The sequence below is a fragment of the Phragmites australis genome, chromosome 7 (assembly GCF_958298935.1).
Source record: "Phragmites australis chromosome 7, lpPhrAust1.1, whole genome shotgun sequence".
Classification (NCBI taxonomy): Eukaryota; Viridiplantae; Streptophyta; class Magnoliopsida; order Poales; family Poaceae; genus Phragmites; species Phragmites australis.
Window position 1 is genome coordinate 36,799,650 of NC_084927.1, and position 17,500 is coordinate 36,817,149.

The 17,500-nt window shown below is 39.6% G+C and overlaps 1 protein-coding gene across 1 annotated transcript; it reads left to right on the top strand.

Moving 5' to 3' along the window:
* Positions 1-388: 388 nt before the first annotated feature.
* LOC133925162 (protein PELOTA 1) lies at positions 389-7,149 on the top strand. Its single transcript, XM_062371016.1, has 16 exons — positions 389-570; positions 732-814; positions 1,448-1,523; positions 1,916-1,990; positions 2,066-2,122; positions 2,872-2,917; positions 3,184-3,259; positions 3,803-3,878; positions 3,963-3,995; positions 4,082-4,150; positions 4,625-4,731; positions 5,071-5,143; positions 5,312-5,350; positions 5,597-5,691; positions 6,571-6,677; positions 6,868-7,149. The coding sequence occupies exons 1-16, from the start codon at positions 520-522 to the stop codon at positions 6,939-6,941; spliced, it is 1,137 nt and encodes a 378-aa protein (XP_062227000.1). The 5' UTR covers positions 389-519; the 3' UTR covers positions 6,942-7,149.
* The last annotated feature ends 10,351 nt before the right edge of the window (positions 7,150-17,500 follow it).

Below are 17,500 nucleotides of genomic sequence, written 5' to 3' on the forward strand. Positions count from 1 at the left end.
TATCCAATTTTAAAAGATTCATAATGGTATTGATCTAATTTCAGGAGATTTGTAATGTCATGTATCCAATTTTATAAAAATTATAATAATATTTTTCAAAATATTAAAATCGTTTTGATATTTTTCAAAACTATAATATTTATAATGACGTAAATCTATAGCTTAGTTTCAAAACTGTGATAAAGAAGTTGCATCTAGGTCTACCGGGCCAAGATTAGTTTTTTTCTTTTCGAGGGGAGGCCGGGCCAGGCTTAGCTGAAAAAATTATTCTTGGCCCACGCTCAACGGGCCACAGCACACAGCCACGCATGTCAGTCTTGGGCCACGCCCAGTTGGACCGAACTTTACCTCCCGTGATGACGTGTCCTGACCCGTCCGATCGGGTCTCGGGCCTCACAACAGGTGCTCGTTCTCGTGCTCGACACTTCACCACCCCTCGCCGTCCGTCGCCACTCCCCCAATCGCCCGCTGCCGTCGACGCAAGATCGCGCGCGAGACCTCGCTCCTGCGTTCTCGGCGATGAAGCTCGTCCACCGCGACCTCGTCCGCAACGGCCCCGGCACCGTCAAGGTCCCCCTTACCTTCCCCTCTGTCTCTCTCTCGGTCTCGGTGCTCTCTATTCCATCACGGATTCGCTTGTTGGGGTCGCCTTCGTTTTGGGGGTTAGGGCTAACCCCACCGTTGGGATTCTGCGGGTTGATTGTTGCTTAACTCGCGGTTGTGGTTCGCAGTTGTTGCCGGAGGAGGACGACGACATGTGGCATGCCTACAACCTCATTGCTGCTGGTGACAATCTCCAAGCCGTCACCGTTCGGTGAGTTTATTTATTTTTGTTTCGTGCTTCTAGCATAGTTCAACTCGTGTGCCATTCAGCTGTAACTGTAAGGCACTCCTCTTAGCAAGTTCTGCTGACGCAGAAACCGCCGCAAATTAGGCAGGTTACTATTTGCATAGCTTTTCGGTTTGTTAATTTGGAACTCATATGGTTCTAGATTAAAGATTCAAACTGGGAGTAAAATCAGGGGAGATAGATATAGTAGGAAGGCATGGTTAGCATATTTGTTACATGAGAATGAAAATGGAGATAAATGGACAATTTTCAGCTCCTGACTGGGATTTGGGAAGTGGGATGTGGTTGACTTGTATTCACCAATATGCCTTTCTCAAAGGATGCTTTGCTGCTGTCCCCTACTGATATTGCACAGTCATACTTATGTATCGTAGGATGCAGGATTACAAACATTTGTTGCGAAGAAACATCTGATCTGCCAAATTAATTTCAAGTCTTTGATCACAAATCCTCCTCCTTGGGTATAGTAGTTGAAGTCTCCATCCATTGCTCTCTCTTGCGTGTGCACGTGTTTAAATCACTTTTACAGCCTTCAAGTATATTATGGAAATTGTGAGTTTCCTTAAAAGCGATTATTGTTCTTCTGCTGGTTTCCAGGAAAGTGCTGAGAGAGGGGGCATCTGGAGGGCGTGATGCCGAGCGTGTGAAGCTTAAGTTGGAAATTGTAGTTGAGGTGATATATCATCTATCAATCTATATTAGCTGTCTTTCTCCAGTGATGATTCCATCCATTAGCATTTGAGATGTGAATTGAGGGCCATCATCATTGTTTGTCAAGAGTCCCACTTTATCCACATCACGTGTGGAAACTGGAAAGAAAGTAACAGGATGAGAAAGCTTGAAATTGTTACTGACTTCAACTCATCTCTGTGCCAAATATGTATGAAAAGGCCTCAATAAATGCTACTTAACCAAATAATTCTATCAAACCTAAAGAGAGCTTTTTTAGTACTGATATTATTTACATTGCTCCTCTTTGCTTTGTTTCCTGTTTTTTCCAATGCTATCAGATCTTACCCATTTATCTACTTGATAACTGAGGTGGTCCTTTGTTTTGGAATGAAGTCTGTAGAATATGACAAGGAGGGATCTGTTTTACGTGCACGCGGAAAAAATATCTCTGAGAATGATCATGTGAAGGTTAGTGATTTTTTATTTAATAATAAAACTGTGTTGATAACCTAGTTAAACTAAGTTCTTTCTTCCCGAATGAAGATTGGCCAGTTCCACACGTTAGAGCTTGAGCTGAAGAGGCCTTTTGTTCTACGAAAGGTATGGTTTAAATATCTAGCAAGTTTATCTCGAAAAGAAAAAAAAAGATTTAGTGCCTTTTGATCGCTTTTAAGTTACTAATAAATAGCTGTTTGTGTACACTCTACAATATCAATTTAAGTCCTGTAAGAGTTGTTAAGACTAAGCTGAAATGACTGCCATATTCTTAGAATGCCCCAAACGGGGTGCTGCGGATTTATTTTTTCTTTGTAAGCTTAACCCCTCTTTTGTGGTAAGACAAACTTGTCGATGTAATAGGAGAAACTAAGCACCTCCAGCTGCTACATTGCTTGTACATACTAAGCAGATAAAAGTTATCTACATTTTTGAATTGCACTTGACATGAGACTTCTGTCTAGCTATGCAATATTTGCTGTGCTAAGTATCCTTCTACTTATTTTACTACCAGACTTGATTTTGCAGTTTGATGGCATCATGGTGCATATCCATTTCTCCCTATTTGCCTTATTGAATATTGCTTATGAGCTTGATGCCATGAACCTTATGTTCTTTTCAGTCATTGTCCCTTTTAGTTTGTATAAGAACTTTGTACTTAAGAAAGAAATCATGATGTTTTGGCTTTTTAGTTTTTCCCTCCGGGTGAGGTCAGAGTATTTTCCTCGCGACTATGCTTATTATGGTGTGTTGCAGTAGAATTTTGGAGTGCCAATTGATGTTTCTTGTGATGATGCATTTCAATCTTTTTTGTTGTTACTGTTTCTTCAATGAAATATGTGCATCTTGTGTAGGAAACTTGGGATTGGCTAGCACTTGATACCATCCAGCAAGCATGTGGTATGTGAGTTTAACCCAACATTAGTAAATATGGACTATCTGCTCAATCAAATATTCAACACATCTTCCATTTTTTTAAATAAGTTGGTGTTAATATGGTGTGTGCATGGTACCTGGTGACTGGTATCAGGTGTGACTCAGCCATGACCATCTTGCGAATTTTACCAAAACATAAACGAACGACCCTCTGATTCCATTTTCTAAAATCAGCTTCTCCAAATCTCCTCTTTTACTGTTTTAACCGAGTCCATATGAACCTATTGTAGATCCTGCTGCAAGTGCTGATCTAGCAGTTATTCTTATGCAAGAAGGACTTGCCCATCTATTCCTCATCGGCAGAAGGTGAGTAGAATAGTTGCGCCATAGCTAAACAAAAAATATTTGATTTCAAGTGTGTTTTTACGGTCCTTAAAAGGTACTAGGAGTTACCATTAAATTATACCTTTGGAGGTACCAGAATTTGGTACCTTCCAAGTTATAATTTAACAGTATCTCTTGGTACCTTCCAAGGATGGTAAAAAAAGGCTCTCTCAACAATTAGCTCCTCTGGTATCATCATTTTAAGCATGGTTGTGTATCACTTCCTAGATTCCTTTGCTTGCTGCACCCCTTTTATGTGAACATCCTGTTCTGTAAGTGTCCATTTATTCGTAGTTGATTCTTTCAGGGGAATAGTAATTCCATGAACATGAAAAAGAGATCTCGAGAATATTTTCATCTAAAAGTTCCCTCTCCCTAAATGGTTACCCAATCGAAATAATATTTTCTGATGTTAACTAAAGAAGAACACATGTCGTCAACTCGTCATATAGATGACATCCTGTCTTATCATGGCATCTATCATTCTCTTGTAGTCTTTTTAATGGCTTGAGTTCTTCTAAACAGCATAACAGCAACCAGGGCACGTATTGAAACATCAATTCCTAGGAAGCACGGTCCTGCAATTGCTGGTTACGAGTCGGTATGAGAACTGGTTCTGTTAACTAGGGACGGAAATATTGTGTTTATTTTCTACTGATTTCCACTTTCTTTTGTTCTTATGTAGGCCCTCAAGAAGTTCTTTGAGAACATTTTGCAAGTAAGTTATGCACACAAATTTCACAAGTAAATGTGAACATGCATACAGGCAATGCTTGGCTGATGCATTACGTTACTTGGCTGTAGGCTTTGCTAAAGCATATTGATTTTGAAGTAGTCCAATGTGTTGTGATTGCAAGCCCAGGTTTTACGAAGGTAATTCTCACGTACTTAAAGGAAAAAACAATCTACTATACAATAGTTTTTATAAGGGGCATAAGTTTGTAAAACCAAAACCAAAGCAAAATTGAGAACTACTATTTTGACAAATTCTCAATTGTTAACCGAACCAGTTATCTGATGTTAGAAGTGTTTAAATTGATCTTTCTAGGGATGAATGGATAATCAGTGGTTAGTTTACTGGTTATTGTCACTAACTTCCGGTCCTATTGACACCACTAAAGTTGAATTATATGATACAAATGATAACTGTGTTGTCTGCACTGTGCACATGATATTATACTCGCATTTACAAGTGCTTCCACGTCAAAAAGAAATGAAAAGAAAAAACTGCGTTACCTCTTACCAGATGTGTCTTCAGGTTACTTGCACAAGTAAAATGGCCCTGTCTTCACAGAAACAATCTCAACTCATGTCATTTTTTGTTGTCCTTTTTTTATATATTTACAGGATCAGTTCCGTGATTATTTGTTTCTTGAAGCTGCACGGCGGGATTTAAGAGTAATAATTGAGAACAAAGCACGTCTTGTTCTTGCACATGCAACTTCAGGTTACAAGTGAGTCCTTCCATCTTAATATCTGGATAGTTAGATTGTCTGTGGGAGATAGTATGCTAGCATTGATTCTTAACAGTGTAATGTGTGCAAATTAAGGCTGGATATGACCTGTTCGAAACTTTTTTCTGTGTTCTTCTCAGAAATGCGTGTATTGTTTGATAGAAGTGGTTAATTTATATATGATAAGCTGCATGATCATTTTGGAATACCCTAATCCTATAAGCTAATTCTGTATTTGCTAAACGACTTTTAAGTGATCATTTTTTGTATTAATTTGATTAACTCTTTGCACCTTTTCAATTTTCCTAATTTTATGTCTATTTGTTCATTGTTTATTAGGCATAGTTTGAAGGAAGTTTTGGATACCCCAAGTGTGATGTCTCTGATAAAAGACACAAAAGCAGCACAGGAGGTGAGTCTGACTCAGAATAATACCTGTCACTAAATATGCTAATTTACATATGGAGATTCTTAACCAATCACTTACTTTGATCATTAAAGCATATTTACGCTCAGTCTAAACAGATAGTATCCACTTCCCTTACCTGTTTCATCTTTATATTTCTTTTCTTATTTGCAGGTCCGAGCTCTGCAGGAGTTCTTCAACATGCTTACTAATGTAAGCGTTTTCAAGTGAAACCAATTTTTTAACAGTTGTGTTTCAAAACATGCAGTAACTATATGGAACTTTTTCTATTCTGGTGCTACTGATTGGAGTTAGACCCTTTATAGTATACTTGTATCTTCTTATAAAAGCGAGCTTTAAATAATGATTTTATCTGTGTATGCATTATGGTGATAGCTGCTAATGCTGCTTAATTGAAGCATATCTGATTGAATTTATCTGTTTGCTGATTAATTGCAGGACTCAGCCCGTGCCTGTTATGGGCCAAAGCATGTTGAAATTGCACATGATCGTCTTGCCATCCAGACTCTTTTAATAACTGATACTTTGTTTCGGTAAGTTGTGTTCATGAAACCGATTATATGTTGTGACTGTCAATTAAAACAACATGAAAATTACAACTATAAAATCCGAAGAAAAATCAGTCTTGGTGCAACAGAACTATGCAGGGCATTGTGTATGCTATATAAGCTTGCTGGCCTAATTTGCTATAGATGAGCAGTATTGCCTTACAAGTCATGAGGAAACAAATATGTTACAAATGTATTAATGAATTATATATCTGGACTTTCTGAAATAATTTTTGCCTTTTTTATTACTGAAATAATTTTTGGTTGGTTTTCTCCTTAAGTTTCCTTATATGGGTGGGCACTTGATACCAAGATGATCACCAGTAGCAATTAACAAATTAATGAGTACAAACTTGGGTAAAGGAAGTCAGCCATTCGTGGATGTAGCCTGCTTTTTTTAATCATATCGTGGCAGCAGCTTACTCAGTAAATGGTATTAACAGCATTTTCAATCTTTCCCACACAAGCAATTAATATGTGGTCCTCTTTCAACACTCATCTGTTCTTTACTGTTATTCTGGCCTTAACAAGTCATGTCCCATAGTCCACACGTATGCTTTGTGAGCTGGGTACCCTGATATTTCTGGAGTAGTTTCAGGCTGTATAGTTGTGTAATACTGCACACATCTACCAGGCAAAAGTATGTGAAAAAGAATTTGTGCATTGCATTGCAACTAATTTACCTATGTCCTGCTGAGTCATTGAACTTGCAATTTTGAAATATTATCCCTACGGCCAGTACTCACAGTTATATCATACTTCTCAGAGGTATACTAACAATTATACTAAATAGTTGGTTTTGTACATAGAATTTCCGTGGTTGCTAATGAGAAATAACTGTTGAATTTTTGTTTTCACTTGCAGGAATGCTGACATTGCTACCAGGAAAAAGTATGTGAACTTGGTTGAATCAGTCAAGAAATACGGTGGCACAGTGCACATATTTTCTTCAATGCATGTCTCCGGCGATCGTGAGTGCTACCATGCTTTTACAATGTGTTTTAACCATGATTACTAATTTTCCACTACAATTGGTGGAAATTTACACATTAAGCTTCCTTTTATTTCATTTTCAATGCAAAGATGGAAATTTTATATTAATTTTACTGTTTGGCACAGTGTTCCCTGTATTTAAATTACATTTGCCATTTGTTTGAACAGAGTTGACGCAGTTGACAGGAATAGCAGCTATACTTCGTTTTCCCCTGCCTGATCTGGAGGACATCGAGATGTGACGACAGCAACCCCTCGCAGCTGTGTAATATTTTTTCGGTGTCAATATGTTAACATAGAACCGATACCATTTGTAACCTTATACAGCTGATTTAATATAGGTTACTCTGGAAAGAAATTGAGCCACTTTTAAGATATCCTAGTTGTAAATGGTTTCTTGTGCCATATTTGTTGGTTCTTTTCTTAATAAAGGCCCCTTGGTTCTCAGAATTGACAAGGCAATCACTCATTAAAGCCTGGCAATCCGGGTTAGCCTCGTCTTTCACAGCCAAAGTTGACTTAACAAGGTGTTTGTACATGGTAATGACATACTCAGATTTTACAAGTCATCAGAGGGGTTATAAATTCATACATCAGACGTGCTCCCAATTTTCGTGGGGTGTTTGTTAATAGGGTAGCATTGCCGTTGTTTGGTTGTGATTTTTTTTGGGGGTAAGGGTCATCATTTTATGACTTTAGATGGAATCACCTTTATGTGGCTATGCTCTATTTCTCTGCTGGAACTTCTCCTGGAATCTAGTGCTTTGATGGCCAACCTGTGGCTTTCTGTCATGCATTATTGTTCGATTATATTCTTCCCTTCTTTCTTTTTTCTTTTTCTTTCGGGGTGCACGCATAGCACCATATATCCTTGACCAGACGAGCTCGGAGAGGAGTTGTGCAAGGCGAATGCACCAACATCACCTTGGACCGCTGAATTTCTTGCTCTTATGGCACAAAAATTCTAGATATTTTTTATGTTTATTCAATGCAAGGCAACAACGCGGAATCCTGTGGTTTAGTAGCTGGAGTTCAACTGTATCATTTGCCAAACCACTACAAGATATGCGTGTTTAGTTGTTTGATTCTTTATCGATTTGGCGTGTTGTTCGACATGTCCGGTGACAAATGAATTTTTTTTTGGATTTTCTTGACATGATTGCACATTGGACATTACGGTACCTCAACTTGTTTGCTTCCCAATCGCTTGCTTAGCATATGCCACGAGTCAGCTCGTAAGGTAAACAAAGAGAGACGATGACCACAAACCGATCCAAACTAGTGGAACACACACCTATATTATTCTATCGTTATCCTCTGAAACCTATGACCAGTGAACCAACATTCTGTCTCTTTCTTTCGTCATGCTCTCTACAAGGAGACAAACACGGAAGGGTCAAACGCCGTACGCTTTCCTACGAGCAGCCGAGTGATACGAGCGCCAAAGCCAAACGGCGACGGCTTGTATTTTTTGGAAGGAGGCAAATCCACATCGCAGGGCCCACTGCGGTGGTGACGATTGATTTGTCCTTTGAAAGAAAACTGCGAGAAATTCTTTGCATTTTCCATTTGAAAATGCTAGAAAATTCATCAGATGAACAGACTGATTGCTCGTTGTGTCACTATATAATAATCTGTCTTATAAGAACTCAGAAAGCACTTGGACAAAGCAGGGGGGGACTAGCTTGTTGATGTAACTGGCTAAGCTACTTGTTATTTTGGGTCATTCTAAGCAGCTCAAGTTGGGGCGGCGATGCCATGCCACTTTGAAGTGGGCATATGCCGGGCACTGCTGAAATGTTTATCCCATTGGGACGATTAGCCATGTCAAATCCTAGTGATTAGGCTAGTATATACCTGATCTCAGCACCTGGTTAAGTAGCGCATTGTGCGCTTAACTATTTACTCCTGCTTCAATCCTCTCTTTCTCTGTTTTTTGGTTCACAATCAAGTAGTGCACGGACCATATATAACAGCAGGGAATTCACTGAAACTTTATGGTGATCTCACATCCTGGAGAGATTGCTTTGCCTCGAATCCGGATTTTGAGCTCAGCAGGTACGCGAACTCCGGCAGAGTTTTTGCTTAAACTTGAGCTGATCAAGCATGTTCTCTGATGATCTGATCCAACCCCTCCGTTCCATGTCGAAAACTACAAACCGGTAGCCATCGTCAAAGCTCCTAGCTAGTTAGTTAGCCTATCCATGATCTTGGCACACTAGCGTCCAATCTGCTCTCAGTTTTCACACCAGCATCCAATCTTCTCTCCTTAATTTACTACAAGCAACTGGAGTATATAGGCTGTGCTTTCCTGACACATCAGGGTGATGGCTGATGAGATAGCAATGGCTATATACATATGACTCCAATCATCACATTAACTGTAAATTATCCAACTTGCTCGCTAGGCACAATATGATCCATAGCTAATAAAATTAAAAAAACCACCATGGTGCCACATTAATAGTCCTACGTACCTGAAAGGACCAACTAGGCTCGTAAACAAGAGCGAAATCCTTCTACTTTAGGCTTCTAATAACCTTATTGAAAGCTCTAAATGCGCTCTCATTTATAATTATTCCTTTCCAAGATGGTCCCAAAATGTGCAGGCATCCCTTCGTCTCACCAAGAACCAGCACAACTTGATCGAGAGAGAGAGAGAGAGAGAGAGAGAGAGAGCCAACAGAACTTCACGCGGCTGTACTATGCATCCATGATACATTTGTCGAGCACAAAATAAAGCATTAGCTAGCCCATGTTCCACAATATAGATAGGTGGTGAGGTGGATAATTAAAGTTTTTGGCATGCTTTTAGCCACACTCCGAGTTGGCCATGTTGTAGATTACTAAGTATAACAATATACTTGTACCACTTAGTACAAATTATTTAATATATATATATATATATGTTTGTGTGTGTATGTATGTATGTATATATATATGTATATAGGAAAACTAGTCTATACTTCCGACTCGATTTATAGTTGATCCCGTTATAACTTAGGTATATACTATTTTATGAGATATATAACTACTCTCTAATATGTATATATTATTTTTTGAGATGTATTATACTTTTTTATAAGTGATTTTTTCTTATATGTATATACTATTTTTTAACATGTACATATATACATGTACCTTTCTAAACACCCATTAAAGGGGAGTATGTACACATAAAGGTACAGAAAAGACTTCCTATATTTATGTGTAGTAGGGAAAAAAGCCCACAACTGAAGATGGAAGCCAAAATAACCAATTTTGTTGGTTTGTTTAGTTTTCATATGTCAGTTGTTTGCTTAACCATTACTAATTCGGTTTTCATCTTCAGTAAACCAATCCAACTGAAATAACCGATCAATTCAGCTTCGTGGTGCAGCGAATAAGACTCGCAAGCTCACGATTTCACAAGTCTTCACTACTATGGAAAAGGTCATTGCTATCGGTTTTTAACCGGCAGTGAATAAGTGGTAGTGATGATCATTACCGGTTCTAGAACCAGTAATGATTGTGCATATCATTGTCGCTTCGTAACACGAATCAGCAGTGATACAAGTTATTATTGCCGATTCTTCATCTTACTCCGCTCGATTTGTATACTTATCACTATCAGGAGCTGACAGTGATACTTAATCCAGGACAAAAATAATAATAAAAATAAAACATTAATAATGATACTAAAACTAGATTAGTATTAATAATTACCATATTAGTAGAATTCATAATAAATTAATTACATCAAGCCGTCATGCTTACGACAGCACACAAAACCCTAATCGTGCGAAAAACCCTAACGCGTGCGTGGTCGACTACCCACGTCTGAGATGAAACCTGACCCACGAATGGAAGTTGTCGTCGTCGTTGTCACCATCGCCATAGTCACCATTGTCACCGATGTCATCATCGTCCTCCTCCTCCTCCTCCGAGCTTGTTCGGGCCTTTTTGGCTCTCGACTCATCGATGGAATAATCCCACACTTCGTCGTCTGACGAGGGGGATCTTGGCGAAATACCAGAGTTGAGCGCCTTGTCTGATAACTTGCTCGGCGGGGCCTCGTCCTCCCCGGATGAGGTCACGGGTGTGAGAGGCATCCTCAAAGAAGGCGATGGAGGCGGAAGTGGATCCATGGATGTGGAGGTGGCCGACGGTGGGAGAGAGAGAGAGAGAGAGAGAGAGAGAGAGCAACGTCGATTTTTCAAGTCGTTGGAAAGCCAAGCAGCCGGGCGCGTGAAGACGTACGGATTTTTTAGTATCATGGTCAGTTCGTAAATATAACCGGCAGTGATAGCCAATATCACTTCCGATTATAAAATACACATCTTTTGATAAACTAATATCACTGCATTTTTGTTTTATTAACATGCAGTGATATATCACTACCGGTTAGTAACAAGAACCGACAGTGATACACCACTACTAGTTCGTGTTACTAATTAACAGATTTAATTACTATCACTATTAGTTTTTGACTTTTTATATACAACTAAAGCTTTAAATTGATGTGTTATGTTATCACTATCAGTTATTTTTGAACTAATAGTGATAAAAGAACACAGATGATCCTTTGTGTGGTACTGCTTGAGCACTGTGCAATAGAGAACAGAGGAGCAGCAGCAGATTGTATTTTTTTTAAGATTAATATCCTTGTTTCTTGCTTTATTGCAAACTAGCACTTGGTTTATTCCACACCGAGGGCGGAATACTTATTTGAGCACAGAACTTGGAATTTTTATGCATTGCTGCCTTGAAGCCCCGCGCAGACCAGACTACTGTTAGTTAATCCCTTCATGGTGATTATATGCTAAATCGATTTTTACCGAAAACCGAACCGAAATATTATGGTTAATTAGGTTCGGTTTTTTATATACTCTGATTATTTCCGTTGCTATTGATGAGAAACCGAAATTTCTAAAAACCAAACAAACCGAACCGTATTAACCTTATTAACCGATCCTTTTCCTATGGGACACTCACACAGTTAGCCTGCCATGCAAATGATTAGTATTATGCTATGAGTGTGATGAGATGAGGGCTTTCCTAGCTAGCTAGCTTTCAGTGACGGCAATCATCACGCCATCATCATCATCACCAGCAGGCTACCTCTAATAACTTACTAATATCTCACCTACTAATTAACTAGCTAATTGCCTCACTAGGTACCGCTCTCACTCTCACTATAAATTGAGCCTGATCTTCACTGGAGTGGCACAGCGAAGCAGCGAATCAAGAGCTGTCTATCAGAGAGCAGCCAGCGCAGTTTGAGCTGCGCGCAAGATCGAGGCGGAGACCATGGGTAGGCTGGCATCGGTGGTGCGGTGGTGCGGTGGGAGGAGGGAGCGGAGGGCGCGGCGGCGGCAGTACAGCGGCGGTACGGTGTGGCTGGGGCGGCGAAGGAGCTGCCGGCTGGCCGTGTCGCGGCTGGTGCGGTGGCGGCTCGTGGCGGAACTGCTGCGGCCGATCAGGAAGGCGCTGATGGAGATGGCCGCGGGCATGGCGACCGGGCCCGGACGGCGGCAGCTGGTGTCACTGCCGCCGCTTAACTTCCCCTTCGTCGGCACGCTCACGCTCCCGGCCGTCGCTTGAAACTCGCAAGGGCGCGACAGCTGATCATGTGATGATTTTGCCTTTTGTTTCGTTTGTTTTTTCTTGTAAGTATGGCTTGGTGCTTAGTGTCCCCTCTCCTACCAGTCTACCACTAACTAATCTGTGATCTACGCGGTGCCGACGTCAGAGGGTCGATCAAGTTAACAGCTGACTTTCTTTTCTTCATGTAATGTTAATATATCTATCCATCTATCTACACAGATACGTATATAGATATAAATAGATAGGTATACAAAGACATATACGTAGACACTATTCTATAGATGCCCCCACACTACCCCTTTGCGCCGGACATATGTCTTGTAGGCCTCGCCCCGCGTCCTTGCCCTGTGCACCCGCGCCGCTTGGGCCCCACCCCACACTCCCTCCCGCGCCACGCACCCCCGCGACGTGTGGGCCCCACCCCACGCGTGCCTCTGCGCCCGCTAGCACCGCCCGCCACATGTCGCCCTAGCCTCAGCGCTCGTGCACCAACGCCGCGCCCAGCCCCTCCTCTGCTCGCATCAGCTACTAAAAAGCTATCGAAGCTATTGAATAATTTGAAACTACTGATAACTACTGAACAAACTACTGAACACTACTGAACACTACTGACAAAAACTACTGATACTATTAAATAAAATACTTATACTGCTGGCAACTACTAAATAATTTTACTATAACATGTAACTCTTGAACAGCTACTAACATTACTGACAAAAACTACTGACACTATTGAAAAACTGCTGAACAATTTTACTATAAATTAGAACTATTGAATACTGAATTATTAATGACTAATAACACTATTAAAAAAAATTTGTATGACTTAAAAGCCGAACAGCTACCGACAAATATTGAAGAATTACTTTACACATTAATTAATTAAGAGTAGGTTAATACTTAGGGCCCGTTCGGATGGGAATGCAGAAATTTCCCGAGAATTTGTAGGAATTCCACTAGAAACAATTCAAGTCCAACAGGAAGAAAGACTGCACAAGGTCAAGGACAGGATCGATCTGACCAGTTAAGTAGTACGCTGTAGGTCGGATGTGTCCGTAATCCGTGCATGAGCATGATAGACATATAGCTAGCTAGTACTTGTGATGGTGATAAGAATTTCCCACTAGCATGGCAAACATTGAAATTGCATGCATGAACACTAATTCAAGGACAAAATTGAGAACCTAGTAAACATCTGCAATCAAGGGCTCATGATTTAATCGAAAGGTATATTAATTAGCATGGGAAGCTTTTTAGTTAATTTTTCTACTTACGAAGAGAGACATCTTAATTAATATATGTATTCTTAAACATCATACATATGATACTATATACAGACACAGTTCACTACCATAGAAAAAATTATTCGTACCCTCTTTTCACTATCAATTTAAAAATAACCGATAATAATAACATATCACTGCCAATTGTAAGCTTCAGTCGTATATAAAAAAATCGAGCCAGTAAGAACCGACAATGATAGTGATTAACTTGGCCGGTTAGTAATACGAATCGGCAGTGATATTAGTTTATTAAAAGACGTGCTAATGATAATAGCTATCACTACTGACTGTGTTTATGAACCGGTAGTAATACTCAAAATTTCGGACGTCTTCGCACACGCATGACTACCAGACTTGACACGCCCAGCTGCTTGATTGTCTTCCCAGCAACTTTAAATATTTCCTCACTTTCGCTTGGTCAATCATTTTGCTCGCTTTCTCTCTCTCGCACTCTCGTTTTCTCTCTTTCTCTCCCGCCCACCGCCGCTCACCTCCACCTAGCTCACGCGCGATGCACATGGATCCTTTCCTACCTCCGAGGACACCTCCCACACCCGCATCCTCATCCAGGGAGGAGGAGGCCCTACCGGACGAGGCGCCCCCACCATCGATTCCAGCATTTCGTCGAGATCCTCCTCATCGGACGATGAAGTTTGGGACGTGTTCATCGATGAGATGTCAAGGGCCAAGAAGGCACGAATGAGCTCGTCGGAAGAGGAGGACTAGGACTAGAGGAAGACGATGTCGAGGACAACAACAATAACGATGACAATGGCAACGGCGGTGGCGACGATGACGATGACGAGACCGCATACTTCCGTTCGTGGGTCTAGTTTCAACTCATGCACGACTAGTTAGCTATGTTAGTCGACGCGCGCGTTAGGGTTTTTACGCTGTTGTCTGCATGACGGTAGCTTTTAGTGTAATTAGTATAAACTATAATAATATGATCATTAGTAATGCTAATCTTGTTTGAATTAATGCATGAATATTTATTTTTTTTACTCGATTGAGTATCATTGTCAATTCATAGTTGGAACCGGCAGTAATAAATATGCAAATCGAGTGGAATGAGATCAAGAATTGACAGTGATAGATTGTATCACTGCTGCTTATTTACTGTCAGTTCCTAAATCAACGGTGATGTTAATTTTGAATCGACAGTGATTACTTTTTCTGTAGTAGTGGTTACATGCTTTTGTCGGATAATCTATATACTTGATCACGTTTTTATAGACTATACAATACGATACAGATAAAGTTGTACCCATACTTTACTAGTATTTTAAGTTACATAGGAGTATAACAGTACATACTATATATACTGAAGGTTTTAGATATTCATTTGTTCTTCTGAAACTTTTGGACCTCATTTGGAACATGCAAAGGCCCTTGCAAATTAATTTACGATAGGGCAATGTATATCACGGTCCAAATTAAATAAATTAGTTTGTGATGTTAATGATCTACAATTGATGGAACTTGTCTGTCCTTGTAGCTGGCGACAACCGGGACGAGCGTACTGCAGATTTCTACAACCACCGTATTCCCTTTATTTTTTTCTTTTCTCGATTCCTTTCCCCGTTCTCATTCCTTTATTTTCTCTTATTTCTAACAGCTTCCTTTCGAGGAGAATGACGAAGAGAAAGGAGAGAGAATACCTTCTGAAGGGAATGATTTTGATAATCCCATCGTGAAGGGGACCGTGAAGGGAAACCGTTGGAGTGCTGAAGGGAAAAAAATCTCTTCACGACGGGATTTTGTTTCTCGAAGGGAATCCGTTGGGGCTGGCCTAAGGGGGAATCTAGTTTTTCTTGAACTAATTAGAAAGGATTATAATGATCTACATATAGATTTTGCACATTGTGGAAAATGTTTTACGAGTAGTCTACTGGTTATATAGAGGTGCGTTGTCAGTGTAGGAACATCCAGACTCTAGCTCAACTGGGGGCAGCTAGTTTTTTTGAGACCCATGTACAGCTTAATTAGTGACAGTAAAGGTTGCTTCATGGGTTCGAAAGCTCTTTATTCTCCTTCTCAAGATTACATCTATGTAGAAATCGTGATCATATTATTTTTCTAGACTCGACAAAACAGCCAGTAATACCATATGAAGCTAATGTGGACATAGGAAACAATGTCAAATTAATTCACTATCTATATACACTATCAGTTGTAAAAAAAAAAATCTTGTGAATAAGCGTCTGTTTATACTCTAGCACTTTTATCATATAGCTGACGATGTTTCTGGTGTAAAAAAAAAAAATCGCACCAATTAGAATACATTGATCAGCAAGAAAATATTGCCGAGAACTATGATGATGACCTAACAGCAAAACATTTTTTATAAATGGGATACTACCGCTGGTAATACACTAATAACCACAGAAAATGCTAGAAATATAGTAATGCTAACTCGATATTAATTGGTATGCTACACGCTCTCGTGCATAAATAAAGAAACGGATCTTGTGAAAAATCTCTAAACTAAATATGCAGTTTTTTATGGTTGCATATATCAAAATATAACTAAAACATTAAAGCTGCAATTAGCAACAAGGATAATATACACAGGAGTCTTCAAGTAGTACAACTATTCAATTGGATAAACAATAAGCAAACCGGCCTGTGTGTTTAGGCATATATATGATATCACAACAGATTTGTTTCACAATCACGATGTGTTCTTATAGTCCCGTGACATGGAGAAAAAAAATGGGTCGAACTGTGGAGAAACTCCGCAAAAAAACAGAATTGACTGTATACGTACACGGCGTTTTTTTCAACGCAAACAAGCGGGTCTCATTTTTTTTCTTTGCGAGGATCAACACAATTTAATCTTCCTGTCCCGGCCTCCAGGTTTTGTCAAAAGCTGGCAGTTGCAAAATTAATCATGTGTGACGATATTTATTCCATGTAGTTAAGAAATCAACGTATTATAAAATTTTCAGCAAAGTTTACTTAATTATATTAATGTATTCTTTTGTTCTTTCTCAACTCAATTCGCATTTCGCTAAAAAGAAACACAGTGTGCTCAGGAAAACTAAACTGTGCACCTAGCTAGGGAAAATTCATCTAATTGACACCATGCTGGAATAATGCTTTCAGACGTTCTGTTATAATAGAGTACTGGCCGCGTCTCTGTAAAGCAAGAGATCAAAATAACATAACTAGAACATGCATGAACGCATATGTTGACAGAAGATCGATGAGGAAAAAAAAAACAAGTATACATGTCATTGGTACAAAAACTCCTCCAAATTAAGTAATCGGTGCACAATGTAGATCTGCCAACATTATTAGTGGGCAATATATAGGGGTGTTATGTATATGGAAGATGTATAGCTAGCAAATTATTAGTACAGCTACCTTGTGGGCCAATTATGAATTGGCCGACTGCAAAATGCTCATTAGCTGTTGATTTGAGTACCATTTCAGTGATTGGTACTGATTTGTAGCTGTTCGAATTGGACGGCCATCTCAACTAATTAATCCTCCTAATTAAGTGTAATGCATACAGCATACCATGTCTATATATAGGCGCTTCGTGTCTTCTTGTCCTATGGAGAACATGCATGCATTTGATTGAGAGCAGTGAGCAGACTTAATTAAAACTAAGCCAAAGCAAAACAGCAAACCAGACTATATATCAAAAAGAGGAAGAGACAAATAAATCCATTATCGCTTCACAAATTATCAAACGAGAAAGTTAAAGCAAACAAATTGGAAATCTATAAGGAACCTTAATTATGAATGCAATGCCTGAATTATGTACAGTTTTGATAAGATTTGCATGGATATGCTTGACGAACTACCCTATGGCGGCATGCTATTTGCATAACTTAGTGATCTTTTCATGAATTGAAACAAGTAGAAGAAGCCAGTATTAAGCCTTTTAGATGCTTACCCCATAAAGAAAGTAACAAACGCAT

Excerpts from the sequence above, each read along its gene's own strand:
- LOC133925162 (XM_062371016.1), top strand. The coding sequence starts at position 520 with ATGAAGCTCGTCCACCGCGACCTCGTCCGCAACGGCCCCGGCACCGTC. Across the intron at positions 3,879-3,962 it reads CAATTGCTGGTTACGAGTCG|GCCCTCAAGAAGTTCTTTGA; the intron begins GTATGAGAACTG and ends GTTCTTATGTAG. Across the intron at positions 3,996-4,081 it reads TCTTTGAGAACATTTTGCAA|GCTTTGCTAAAGCATATTGA; the intron begins GTAAGTTATGCA and ends ACTTGGCTGTAG.